The 13,629-nt window shown below is 44.0% G+C and overlaps 1 protein-coding gene across 2 annotated transcripts in view; it reads left to right on the top strand.

Annotated features, from left to right (window-relative positions):
- Nucleotides 1-13,629, top strand: part of RHPN2 (rhophilin Rho GTPase binding protein 2) — a 217,301-nt gene that overhangs the window by 116,297 nt on the left and 87,375 nt on the right. For both annotated transcript variants that reach the window (XR_013603773.1, XM_078670447.1), the window contains exons 3-4: nucleotides 4,454-4,582; nucleotides 5,865-5,940. Coding sequence is in view for 1 of the 2 variants with exons in the window: in XM_078670447.1 (XP_078526573.1) it covers nucleotides 4,454-4,582; nucleotides 5,865-5,940 (205 nt within the window). In the remaining variant the exon portion in view is untranslated. The remainder of the gene's footprint in view (nucleotides 1-4,453; nucleotides 4,583-5,864; nucleotides 5,941-13,629) is intronic.

Here is a 13,629-nt window from a genome sequence, read left to right as displayed (position 1 = left end):
GGAGTCTGCTTTGTTGAAGATGTGGTGAGGGCACGGGTCTGTGGGGGATCCTGAGTGGATGGAGTTCATCAGGCGGATGGTATCCTCAGTGGAGATTGGGTTCCAGTCATTAAGGATGTTCGAGGGGGGTGAAGGTTCGGCAGAAGGTTGGGTGGGTTGGTCTTCGGGTTGGTTGTTGAAGCTGTTGTGGATGTCTGCTATTTTGTTGTGGAAGAACGAGGCTAAGGAGTCGCAAAGGGTTTGAGAGGGAGTGATGTCGTTGGAGTTGGCAGAGGGGTTGGTAAACTCTTTGACGATGTTGAATAATTCCTTGCTGTTGTGGGCGTTGTTGTCTAGTCGGTCTTTGAAAGCGGCTTTCTTGGTTGTCCGGATCAGTTGGTGGTATATGCGGGTGGCGTTTTTGAAGGCGTCCCTGGTGCTGGTGTTTGGGTCTTTTTTCCAGGCCTTCTCGAGGGAGCGACAGAGTTTCTTGGATTTCTTAAGCTCATCGTTGAACCAGGGGGCGTTTTTGTTTCCTAGTTTGATTTGCCGTTTTTTCAAGGGTGCTAGGTTGTCGGCGCTGTGAGTTAGCCATTGTGTGAGGTTGATGGCTGCTTGGTTAGGGTTCGACGAATAGGCTGGGGGGTTTTGAGAAAGCGATGTGGAGATCTGTTCTGTGGTGATTTTGTTCCAGTTTCTTCGCAGAGTGGGTTGAGGGTGGTTGTGGATTGTGGTCTTTTTGTAGGTGAAGTGAACACAGCTGTGGTCCGTCCAATGGAGAGCTGTGGTGCGACTGAAGGAGATGTGCTTGCTGGAGGTGAAGATAGGGTCGAGTGTGTGTCCTGCGCAGTGGGTGGGAGTGTTGACTAGTTGTTTAAGTCCGAGGTTGGCGAGATTGTCCAGAAGGGTGGTGGTGTTGCTGTCGTTGTTCTTTTCCAGGTGAAAATTGAGGTCTCCCAGTAGGATGTAGTCCTCGGAGGGGAGGGCGTGAGGGGTGATGAAGTCAGTGATGTCTTCACAGAATTGTGCACGGGGTCCTGGTGGTCTGTAAAGGAGGGTGCCTCTGAGTGTGGTCTTGGGGTCGGTGTGGATCTGGAAGTGAAGGTGTTCGGCGCTCGCGAGGTTGACGTCTGTGCTGGTTGAAACGCGGATGGTGTTCTTATGGACGATGGCGATGCCTCCTCCTGTATGCTTGGTGCGGTCCTTTCGGATGATCTTGTAGTCTTCCGGGATGGCTATGGTGATGTCTGGAGCTGAGGAGGCGTTCATCCAAGTTTCTGTTAGGAAGGCGACGTCCGGAGACATGGTGTCTAGTAGATTCCAAAGGTCGATGGCGTGTTTGTGGACCGAGCGGGTGTTGAGAAGGATGCATTTAAGGTGGTTGTTGTCAGATCTCTGTTTGGTGTTAGTGGATGGGGAGTTGGTCTTGGTGCCGTCATACTTGCAGGAGTTGCAAGTGAAGGGTCCATGGGTGTGTCCAGGTGCGGCTTGGGCGCAGTTGGGGAGTCGGCCGGGGTTTAGTGCTAAGAGGGTGGAGGCGTCGTATGTAATTCGGGAGGGGTGAGTTGTACGGGAACCAGGGGGTCTGGCGCTGGGCGCGGTCCAGGCGCGGACGGGCGTAGATGGGCTTACCTTTGGCGCACCTTCGGCGCGGCCGCAGCGCGAGGACGCTGCGCGTTGGGACATCTGTCATAAATGGATAGTGGAGGGGGCGGAGCGTGGGAGGGGGAGCTGGGAGGCGGGAGCGTAGGGGGAGGGACGGGCTGCAGGCACAACAAAATGGACGGGGAGACAACAACAGGACCGGGAAATGCGAGCTGGCGCTGGAACACGGGCACAATATCAGTTTAAATTAAATGAAAGCAATGCACAGCGTTTCTAAATGCGATATTCTAATCAGGCTAAGCAATGCGGAGAAATCACAGTTCACGTAGTCGAGCAAGCAGAGTAATGCTGAGCGCTACGCAAACAGAGCGGGTGCAGATCCAATTAGTAAAATGGCAGTGGTAAAATATCAATTATGGCAGTGGTGGGGGAGCAGCGCTACGATACCACAAGCAGCGCTATGGATCCAGGAGGGAGGGTGGAGCGACCGCTTCACACGGAGTCAGGCAGGTCAATTATATAACAGGTTTTATTAAATTATGCAGCAAGGAACTGGCAATTTATGCAGCATAATATCCTGTCACAGGCAAATAATTCAGCATAATATGTGGCATTGTTGTGAGGCTATTTTTATATTTTAACACACTGATACAAAAAGGATTCCAGAGCCATTAAATACCAGGGCGTCTTAACCAACAAAGCTGGATACGTACTGCAGATCCCTTCAAATATGTTATGCTATATTGATTTGTAAAGCGCACTAATCACCGAGAGGGTATCTAGGTGCTAGGGCAGGTGTGTAGGTGTGAGGTCCCCAAGGTGCTTATACGAAGAGCCATGTCTTCAGCTTCATGCGGAACTGAAGAAGTGAGGAGGAGGCTCTGATGTGTTGAGGGAGGTTGTTGCATATCTGACGTGCGATGTACGAGAATGAGCGACCTCCCGCTTGCAGGTTTTCAAGCACATAAATAAAAGGCATTGTCATTTACAATGCCAATAGCTCCAACTCTCGCAAATGCGACACCTATGGCATTGCGAATGCCGGACAGTTACTTACCGTCCGGCACTCTGTGCTGGAGGCGGAGAGCCGGGGCTGCTAATCCTTGCAGATGGCAGGAGCGCTCATGAGGCTCTCATAGTCTCATGTGGATAGTACTGGGCAGCTTCAACCACGCGCTGTTGTATTACAGCTACCCCCCGCAATCCTTACCGTTACGCCTTCCCAGAGCTCATGGGGTGCTCTGTGTACCTCTCGGCTCAGGCGGCTGCCGTCACGCTGGCCGTGCTGCCGTCACGCTGGCCGTAGGAGCGTGTTTTGGTGCGTGACAGGCTCAAGGACAGTTTAGCCTCCCATTGAAACTCGGAGCCTCAGCACGGATAGACAACGTGTCTTCTCTGGCTATCCTCAGCTTACGTTGGGACAGCCGATGTGCACTTTCACAACGTCTTGTGCGCTCCCACCGCGCTTTCAGTTTTGCGTCCTCAGCCAGAATCCCAGGCGGCTCTGTGGTTGGATAAAAATATTTGTTGTTCAGGGAGAAATCAGCATTGTAATTGGTGCAATCAAACGAAATTCAAGATGGAGCACTCGCACCCCTATGGTAGGTAAAAGCTGAGTTTTATATTCAAAATAGTTGAGGTACAGTACTAGAGGCATGTATTGTTTGTGCTGTAGCTATAATTGTTTCAGCACTCAAGTCAATATAATATCGGTCATGGGTGTTTTAAAAATCTCAAGCTATTGATACCCACTATGTAGATGTTACTCTTTTTAATAGTTTAACCCCTTTCTGTGTGTTTGCTGTGATCACCGTGTCATTATCGATTAAGAAATCTTTAAATACAGCAATTTAGTGGGAATAGAGAATTGCATATCCACAGTAAATGTTTTTATGAAATCTCCCTGCTCATTCAGTGCAAACAAGGCATAGCATTTTTTTTTAAAATTAAATCCTGTTTTGTTAAATTATCGATTACATTCTCATTATTTTTTCATTGTTTCTGCTGCTTACTTATTAGCTGACTGTTGGTGTGCTATGTCTTACCATTGATTTAATAGTTGAATACTGGTAATATTTGGGTTGTACTCGTGTCACTTCCTCTTTCCCACGTGTGTCTGCATAGACAAATTGTGCCATGCACCTGGCCTTTATACAAGTTCATGTACGTCCATGAAATGTTATTGTATTTTTATGGAGACCGTCAATATTCCTACATATTGAATCCTTAAAACAAGCTCCTCCCTAAAATCGACTCACAAGGTTTTCTTTCTAAATTAGTTAAACATCTGTGTTGAAAGGTGTCTGTATGTATGTATTGCACTTTGGATATATTGCACCTATAAAAAAAAACAGCATTTGCTATGCAATAGGTCTCGCAGTTATGCGAGCTTGAGCTACTGACATTGCAAATAACAATGCCTTTTATTTTTGTTTTCGTTTTAAAAACATAAATAAAAGGCATTGTCATTTACAATGCCAATAGCTTAAACGTGCGTAACTGCGAGACCTATTGCATTGCAAATGCTTGTTGTGTAAACTATTCAAGCCTTGATACAATCTGTTTAGACAATATTGAATAATCTCTTTGAAATCCTTCAAGAGTATCCGTGGTTGGCCCAGATCCATGCCATTCCTTTAGGATAATCAGCAATTATGATATAGAATGTATATTTAGATTCATTTTATGTAACTTAAACCATTGTGGATATCTTGAAGATTTTGCATGGGTACAGTCATGTGGACTAGCGTTGGAAACTACTGCATTAACTTAAATGTTGTGTTGGAGCCATCAGTCTTTACTCCACTACCCTATGCTCCATGCAACAAAGCTTGTGCAAAAACACTGAATCATATTTTCCTTTTTACAGGGCTAGCAATAACAATAAAGTACGAGAGCAGGTGCTCCTTGAACTGAGCTTTGTCAACTCAAATCTGCAGGTCTTAAAAGAAGAGCTTGAAGGTCTTAACATTTCTGTTGAAGTTTATCAGCACACGGAGTAAGTACCCCATCAGAAGCGTATTGTGTATATTGGAAAGCTGTGTACTCACTATTACATACAGGGCCAACGGAGTAAGTACCCCACCGGAAGCGTATTGTGTAGATTGGAAAGCGGGGTACTCACTATTACATACAGGGCATACGGAGTAAGTACCCAACCCGAAGCGTATTGTGTACATTGGAAAGTGGTTTACTCACTATTACACACAGGGCATACGGAGTAAGTACTCCATCAGAAGCGTATTGTGTATATTGGAAAGCTGTGCACTCACTATTACACCGCCTGATATACAATTCTCACTTAGTGTTTTGTTATTGGGTATTAAGAAGCAGCAATGTTGTGTTTTTCCTTTGTGTTATGTTGAGTAAACCCCTTTTCTTCTGTACTTCCTATTCTTGCTGTGGCTGTTGGTACAATTCAAGCTTTATCTCATGCCACACTTCAATATCTGCACGAGAATCCAAAGTAATTGATGTAGGCCTGTGAATCCTGTCACAGTCATATCTTCATTGTCAAAAGCTTACAGGGGATTGTAGAATGGCGCTCTTCCCATGGAAGGCAAAGAAAGAAAGAATTAAAGAAGATTGGCCTCTGGTACCCCCCCTCACCCCAACCCCAGCCAGCCGGTGGGGAAGACTATTGTGCCCTCTGGCTACGTATACAAACTTACCTTATTGTTAGAATGTTTCCTCTGAACGCTATGAAGCGCCATGTAACATCATATAACATTAAACTCTCATAAAACGTGCAACTGATTGCCCTTTTACCTGTTGGCAACCTTTAAAAGCTCACTTCTAAAGGGATGATTCAGCAGGAGAGGGCTGTTTATAAATAGGATCTGGTGCAAGTGGACCTGTGCAGACTTGTCCCGTCAAGGGAGGTTTCTTTACATTAACAGGTAGCTGCCCATTAAATGTATCGATCACACCCATGGCCTCGCTGTCACCTCAGAATGGGCATTGCGCAGTAAAGGGAGGCGCAGCGCCTGCTTCCAGTTCACTCCCAAAGCGTGCATCCTCCATCCGCCTGACTCATTCCCCTGCTCGAGTGATGCACACTTGAGTTTCAGAGGTTTATTTATAGCTATGACTGCTTTATAATGTGTGTGCACGGTAAAGTTACTAATAATGATTGGTGCCGCCCTGGAGCTACACAAAAGTCCTAGTTCACAACAACGACAGAACCTGACAGACCTGCGTTGTACAGAAAACGGCTGCAAATTGCATGTTGCACCTCAGCGGTGTGGTTACTTGATTCTCTCCCTTTTATTGTTCCCCAGGCAGACCTTCAGCATTCCCCTCATTCCCCTGGGCCTCAAGGAGACAAAAGAAGTCGATTTCACGGTTGCATTTAAGGTACTCTCAAGGATATTTACTTTTCGAGTTAATGTTTGAAGAAGTGCGCTGGAACTGGGTGTGCTGCAGAGCAGTTTGAAGGGTTACAAGTAAAAACATGCACTAAAGCCTGTTATTTTGCGACTGTGAGTTTTTGTGGCGAAGATCTAGAATGGTATTTGAGCAAAATGTGTGTTTCTGGTTGCGATCAGCTGTTACTTTCATCTTTATGTTACTAGGTTGCTGGAAGTATTCCTTGGATGTTTCTTCACTGTGACATTTAGGCTAATATGTTGTCATCGAAATGAAGGCAGCATTTTTTTCCTAGCACTGATTTAAATGTTTGGTGTTACTTTTATGATGAACCTGTGAAACCTGTTTTTTGCGTGAACGAACTGCAAGGTAGGCGGAAATTGGTGATTTTTATACAATTCATGTTAGACTAAATGCCACAGAACAAAGCATGGAAGTATAAAGTCATATGAAGTTAGTTTCTAAGCGTTTCTCAAAACTTATTCTTGCAGTTTAAGGATTTAAAAAAAGAGCAGGAACCAATCTCCAAGAACGTGGGCGCTTCTCTGTAGGTGAAAGAGATTTTAGTAAGCATTTATATAAGGCCTGAACTAGGCAGGAAGAAGCAAAGTCCAAAGCCAACTCGGATCCTGTTTGTATCCTTATAAGCAGTAATCCCCGTACGTCTGGACAGTGCTAGAGGTAGTACAGAAAGGGTTGGGAGGACCTCACCACTGCCTCTTAAGACCACACAGATTCGTAACAGACTCCCTACTTCTCCTCCAGCAGATCTTCAGTATAGTCAGAAACACCGGCTCTTCATTTATAGTCGTAAATTCTGAACTGATCCACCGACATATGGGATTCCAGAGCACTTTTTACATAAGTATATACAATATACTTTTCTTTTTGAAAAGCCAGCTTTAAAAAAATATACTAAGTACTTTTGCAGTAAATAAAAATGCAGTAGTGCCCAATTGTCACTTATTTTGTTTTCAAATAATAGCAACTTAAAAAGCAGAAAAAAGTCACTATTTTGAGTATAGTGACAAGAACACTCGTTTACAACGTGTTTTAAAGTAAAGGCAAGAAAATAGGGACTTGTAGCCTAATAGGCCGTAGAAAGACTTGAAAGACGAACACTGTTGCTTTAAAGAATAGCATACCACCACTATCCATAATGCCCGTCCAGTGGCAGCTGAGCAAATTATTTTTTCCCTCTCCTACTTACTCTTTAGTTTGTTTTGTTTTCTCTCTGAAAACCTTTACAAACCGAAAACACAACCCCATTCACCATCTTTAGAGATAGAGAGTATGCTTTTCTGTTTCCTTTTTTTTTTTTTACTTTTTATTTATGGTATTTATACATACAGTAAACAGGTTTACTTCCTTTTGGGAAGCCCGCCGGTGAGCATACAGGTTAAGTCATACATTGCAAGTTTTGTGTCGGGCCCCCTAATTCTTGCTTGTAGGAGTAATGTAGGGAGAAGGAAAGAGAAAGATGTGAATAAGTAAAGAGAGAGAGAGGTTGTAGTTTAGATCTGGCGGCTGCAAGGTATCGTTTGGCATTGGGGTACATTTCTGCTAGCAGGGAGCTCATTTGGGGTGCTCGTGTCGTATCCTATGGTGGGTCAAAAGTTCGTAGGGACTTGTCCAGTGATTTCCACAAGTCTCTGGAGGTGGTTTTCCAGGGTGAGTACTTTATCGCCAGGGAGTCGGCTCCTCTTGAGTAGGTGATCCAGGAGAGCCATCCGCTGTACGACTCTTTGGATGTGTCTTTCCAGTTTGTGAGAACTAGCTTGGCTGCAGCAATTAGGAGGAGGTCCAGAAGCTCTCTTTCTCCCTCTGTGGGGAGGTCGGTGCGGATAGAGGCTGTGATGATCAAAGGGAAGTCTCTTGTCATTTTACATTTGAGCACCTTTTCTATAAAATCAAAGACCCTCCCCCAAAATCCCTTGAGAGTCAGGCACAGAAAGATCAGGTGTTCTAGGTCGCCCTTAGCGCTGTTGCAGTTCCAGCATGTATTATCCCTAAGTCCTAGCTTGTGTAGACGCTCTGGTGTCCCTGCTTTTCTGTTTCCTAAAAGAAAAAAATCTAATTTTGTTAAGTGTCCTACCTACGGGAGAAAATTCGTAAAAACAGTCCCTCAGAATGTCTGCTCTCTGCCTTCGTACCTCGCATCCTCCAGAAAATGCCTAGGAGGACATTGAAGGATAGGGAGAACATCCAGTTAGATGGCTTGCAGAAGGACCAGGCAGCATGAAAAATTTGTGTCTGTAAAAGTTGAAAGACATGCAGACAGTGAACTCTCTGCCAAGGCTCCTTCACTGTTTCCAGGGACTGTGTCAGAGGGGAACCCAAAGGAAAGGCATTTCAAAGACAAACACAGGTTCACCTGTTTGATGTTGAGAACCATGACATCGAGGGCAGGTTCACTCGCCACATGTTTAGCATCGAGGGCTGGTATCCATCAAGATGACAGTCAACAGCAAGAGTGCATCAATGTTGGGGAACCTATCAACATTAAGGGAGACCTGGCCAGACATGCATTTCCACCTATCTACTGATTGGGTCATCAAGAAGAAAAAGAGGAGTGTGCCGCACATGCCAGATTCAGACTATTCCATGGCATATTCACCATCCCGAGCAGTTTTACATGCAGTAACTTTGTCTACTACTTCTACTCTCAGATTACCTTCTCTAGGGAGTCAATGGCTTCACCTCCAATTGACCCATCTTGCCTGTCCCTCTGATAGCGTTTTAACTTGTGCTGCCTCTTCTGCCACCTTTGCCTCCACCGCCTCCTTTTATGAGGCTTCCAGTATCTCCTGTTTGTCATCCAAATGCACAAAGAGGAAGATCCAAAAAGTCCTTATCATAGGAGACATGATCTCTCCATCTCACTCTCGTACATTGATTTACCCTTTGTCTCACGTAGACTTTTATTTATCACCTCATACTTTGGTTCTTCCTTTCTGTGTTTTAACTGGGATCTTCCCTAAATTGTTTTCCTTCGTCTTGCATATACTGTGATAAGACCTTAAGTTACGGACGTGCAGCCCTTATTCACCTGTCGGGCTTCACCATGTCTTTATTTACGGTTTCACGCTGTTAGGCACCAGTTGCTTTGTCGCATCAGCCGTAGAAAGCTCGAATGACTGCCAGCTTTGCTTACCCCCCCATGCCCTGCGAGCATTTTTCTCATACTTGTTTTCCCGTGCACTAGCCTTTCACGATTTATCAGCCCCTCGGTCATATCTTCAGTCAGATACGGGAGCACTGCCATAGTTTCCTTCTCACTGGTACCTTCACTTTGCTAACCTCTGGATTTCAAATACGGTGCTTGCAACATGTTGACCTTCGCCACTCCCTCATGTTTCTTGTACATTCTTTTCATGCCTCTTAATTTTACGCACATTTGTCTCTTACTTGGTTACCCTTACACTGGCCTTTCACCGTTCTGCAGCACACTTTACGGTTTCGGGTACATGCTTTTCATGTCGCTTAATTTTTATGCACTTCTTTTTCTTTAATTTTGCGCACATTCCCTCTGCAGATTCACTATTTCATGTCTAAGTGATATTATTGTGCTGAGAATATTTGGTAATATATATATATATATTATAAATTATCAACAAGGGGACCCATTAGGTAGCATCGGCCAAGGGTATCCATTATTACAAAGAACAAAGGTCCTATGCTTATTGATTATTTTTTTTCGTTCCTGCCATCGTGCCGAGGAAAGTGCATTTATTGCTTAGCGAGGAGACTCGAACGAGCTCAAACGCGGCCACATACCGGCTATCTAGCGGATTGGCCTGAATTATTTGGATCTTGGAAAACTTCTCCACCAGCCCTTAAATAGTACCAATTGGGATGTCTCTGTGGTCCACTTTCAGTGAGGCACAGATAACTTCGACCGTTGCGGGATCTCTCCTCTTCTTGGAAGACCCGCTAACGAATTGCAAATGCCTGATTCTAGGCATCAATGTGAATAACCAGGCAAATTGTCATAAATAATTAGTCCTGATGATGATCCCACTCACTTAGGAGCTAGGGATCGAAACGTCGACTGTTTTGAAACAATCCCACATACTAACCATTGAATGATATTGCTGTGGTGTTTTGTTTTGTAGAGCTTGTATTATCATATTCTGTAGGCAAGCCTATTTTTGCTCCAAATTGTTTGCCTGACCAATTCTTTATTTGTTTTGTGCACTAGTTTATTGTTTACTCCCTTCACCTTCTTCCTCCTGTGGGGTACAGAATTGTGCCCCTGTCAAATTGCGTGTACATGTATTCTGAATAATTTTTTGTAAACTAATTGAATTAAAATCCTCTGTCCGGCTGGACACTGGAAAACATATATAGTACTCATTGTGGTCTATATAAGAGAATATTTGGTAAGTCACGAATCATATCTATATATTTTCTGGGTCCTTCACTCATAAATTGCATTACCACTACGTCAATCTTCCCCTACCTTACTCCGAATCAGATACTGGGGTTCTTTCCCCATTACTATTTCGCCTAGGGCTTCTTTTTGATAACCTTCAGAACTGAACTGTATCAATTTATTAATATGGGGACGCCAGTCTGTGGTTATCCATACACCGTGCTTGAGATGTCATTTACTTGAAGTTCTATTTCCATACTTTTGCGCAGCTTGCGAAAATGTGAATCATGTGCATAGCCTGACTACTGGATACTATTGCAGCAAAAAAAATGTCATTGCTCTGATGTAATTGGACTCTATTTTTGATCGTTTGCTTCCTTCCTCTCGTTCTTTCTTGACTTTGATTATGTGTTTAATATGATGGAATTATTCTCTTGAAATACATGAGGATGCTTTGTAAGACATTCGATTTATTATAAGTCTATGCATTTTTTACTTGATACAATTACTTGGCTGACATATAAGAGGATATTTTGTATAACATTTCATTTACCAAACAAACGTAACTTTAATGCTCAAACAGAATGCGAATTTGTGAACAGTGTACATACACTGACTACTTTAAACAAGTCAAGTCAAGTAAAAAAGGCTTTATTTCGATAAAAATTATCATAAAAGCTTCACATAAAATTCAATGGAACATTCAAAAAGGCAAAATAAACAAAGTACAAAGAATTTATGTGCAAACAGTTTTTAAAAAAGATTTCAATATTTTAAAAAAGATCATTTCATAGGTTATTTAAGAAAGAATTAAACAATTGATTTAAGCCTTTTAGATCTAATGGACCAAGCCCATGATAAAAATTTAGCGAGAGCACAAGCATAAGTAGTGCGACTATCAGACATTAGTATGCGTATTGCCTCCGCATAACGCCTAGTGCCCAGCTGGCGGCATAAATGTTTGAGCCATATCTTCCTGGGTAAGGTATACTCTCCACATTCAAACATGAAATGCGCCACTGTCTCTGGTCTATCTAAGCATACTGGGCAGAACTCTGTAGTTTGTGCAGGCAGTTTCCACCATGATGAAAAAGCATACAAAGGGAGAGTTCCTGCTCTGAATTTAAAATAAAGGGCCCTGTCAAAAGGTTTTTCAATAACATCTAAGTATAGTTCCCGTATTGGTAGGTCCTTAAACTTCAGAAAATCTTCAGTGAGTCTGCCCAAGGAAACATTAGTATTCCGTTGTAGCGCAATCCAATTCCAGTAAAGTTTCTTGAGGATTGCCTTTGGGGGAGAAGATCTGTTTGTCCACGCTTCGTTTAGACCCAAATTGAGTAGCAAGGTTTTCATGTCGCTCAGCCATTTAATTTTATGCCACCCTGGTAGTGACATAATTTCTGAGAGACCTTGCGCATATTTGCCAAGTTCCCGCACTCGCCACAGGCGTGCCCACAATAAAAGTGGCCGAAGTTTTGCTAAATCGTCAATAGGGCGACATCCTAGATCCAACATTAGTGGGACCATAGGAGTGCCCTGTGGGAGTGACATGATCGCCCTACAAAACTTCCTCTCAGATCTTGGCAAGTCGTTAGTAACAGATGAACCCCATAGCTCCGCCCCATAAATAGCAGAACTAAGCCCTTTGGCTGTGTAAATTTCGAGGACAGCAGCTATCGGTCTAATTATACAGGAGCGCTGTTCTTTCAAAAGGGCTCCTGTTATCCTCTTGTGGGTTAATAGCATTTTATCAAGATGTGGGGTCCATTGCATTTTGTGGGATAAGCGAATGCCAAGGTAGTCAAAGACTTCTACCCTCTCCAATGGTTCTGCATTCAAAGTAGGGGAGCGTACTGGCTTTTTTGGGGGGTTCAAAACAAGATATTTCGTCTTACCCGTATTAATTACCAGGCCCCGTTCTGAACAAAAAGATTGGAAATTGTTCAGGAGCCTTTGAAGGCCTATTGGGGTTTTCGATATTAAGAGCGTATCATCCGCGAAGAGAAGGGTAGGTATACGTTCTCCAGCCAGGGATGGTTCGTCTGAAGGATGTTCCCGAAGGTGCTCAACCACCCCGTTGATATAAAGGGAAAAAAGGGTGGGAGCTAGCACACATCCCTGGCGGACCCCTCTCTCGACGGGATACTGCTAGTTTTTTCCCCTCCTGAACCCCACCTTATATGAGCAAAACTGTTTTCATGAAGCCTGACAAGTAATGAAAGTATATAATGTGGCAACCCCATGTCGGCCAAAACTCTCCACAGGGTCTCCCTTGGTACAAGGTCAAAGGCAGTCTTTAAATCGATAAACGCGAGATAAAGACTGCCTTTGCCTATAACCACGACCTTCCAATACACCATCATCAGCCTAAAAGCTTGTTCAATTGTGCCAGTACCCACTCTAAAACCTGCCTGGTAGTCCGAAAGGATTTTATTTTCGTCTATCCAGTCCAGTATTCTGACCAGTAGAACCTTGCAGACTACTTTTTGACTAATGTCTAGCAAGCTAATAGGTCTATAGTTGGACGGGTCTTCTCTGGCACCTTTTTTAAAAATAGGGACCACCTCCGCCCCTTTCCAAGATGAGGGGATCGGAGCACCCCTGCAGATGGCAACAAGTAAGCAGTGAATGAATTTCCCCCACTTCGGGATATCTAATCTCAACAGGTCACCAGGAATGCCGTCCGGGCCGGCAGCTTTTTGAGGCATGATGGTACTTATAGCATACTCCACTTCTTTTATTGTGAAGTCAACTTCTTCGGGGCAAATGCCCCAGTCCAATTGAATCGTAGTTAAGGCCACTTCCCTCCCTTCAGTATCATTGGGGGCATCAATGGTAGTGTAATCATCTTGGCGGGTATATAACTTTGAAAAGTGGTTAACCCACGCCTGGCCTGTTTCTGGCTCTAATTGTATCCCAGAAACATTTTGGGTCTTTTTTAAAACTAGCTTCTTTAACCCCTTCGACGCTCATGACGAGCTGGGCTCGTCATGAGGTAGCCTCCTCGCACGCTCATGACGAGCCCAGCTCGTCATGAATAATGGGCTTTACAAATTCTCAGCGTGCGAGCGGAATTCCGCCCGCACGCATGCGGTTAAGAGTACGCCAGTACTCCTCTTCCCACTCTTTTTTTGCATGTGCCAGTGTTCTCTTATGCTCTTTCCTGGCTATCTGAATCAGGGATTGGGATTTGCTTTTAAACTACTTGAGCCCAACCTGTTATCGCACTGAAATAATATAACTTTATTGTGATTTCTTCTCCCTTCCCCCCCTTCCCTCATTATGACGAATGTTGATCTCTT

This window comes from Lissotriton helveticus, chromosome 12 (assembly GCF_964261635.1).
Source record: "Lissotriton helveticus chromosome 12, aLisHel1.1, whole genome shotgun sequence".
In the NCBI taxonomy this organism is placed as follows: Eukaryota; Metazoa; Chordata; class Amphibia; order Caudata; family Salamandridae; genus Lissotriton; species Lissotriton helveticus.
Note: the sequence above shows the minus strand (reverse complement) of the source record. Positions and strands in the feature narration are given on the sequence as shown.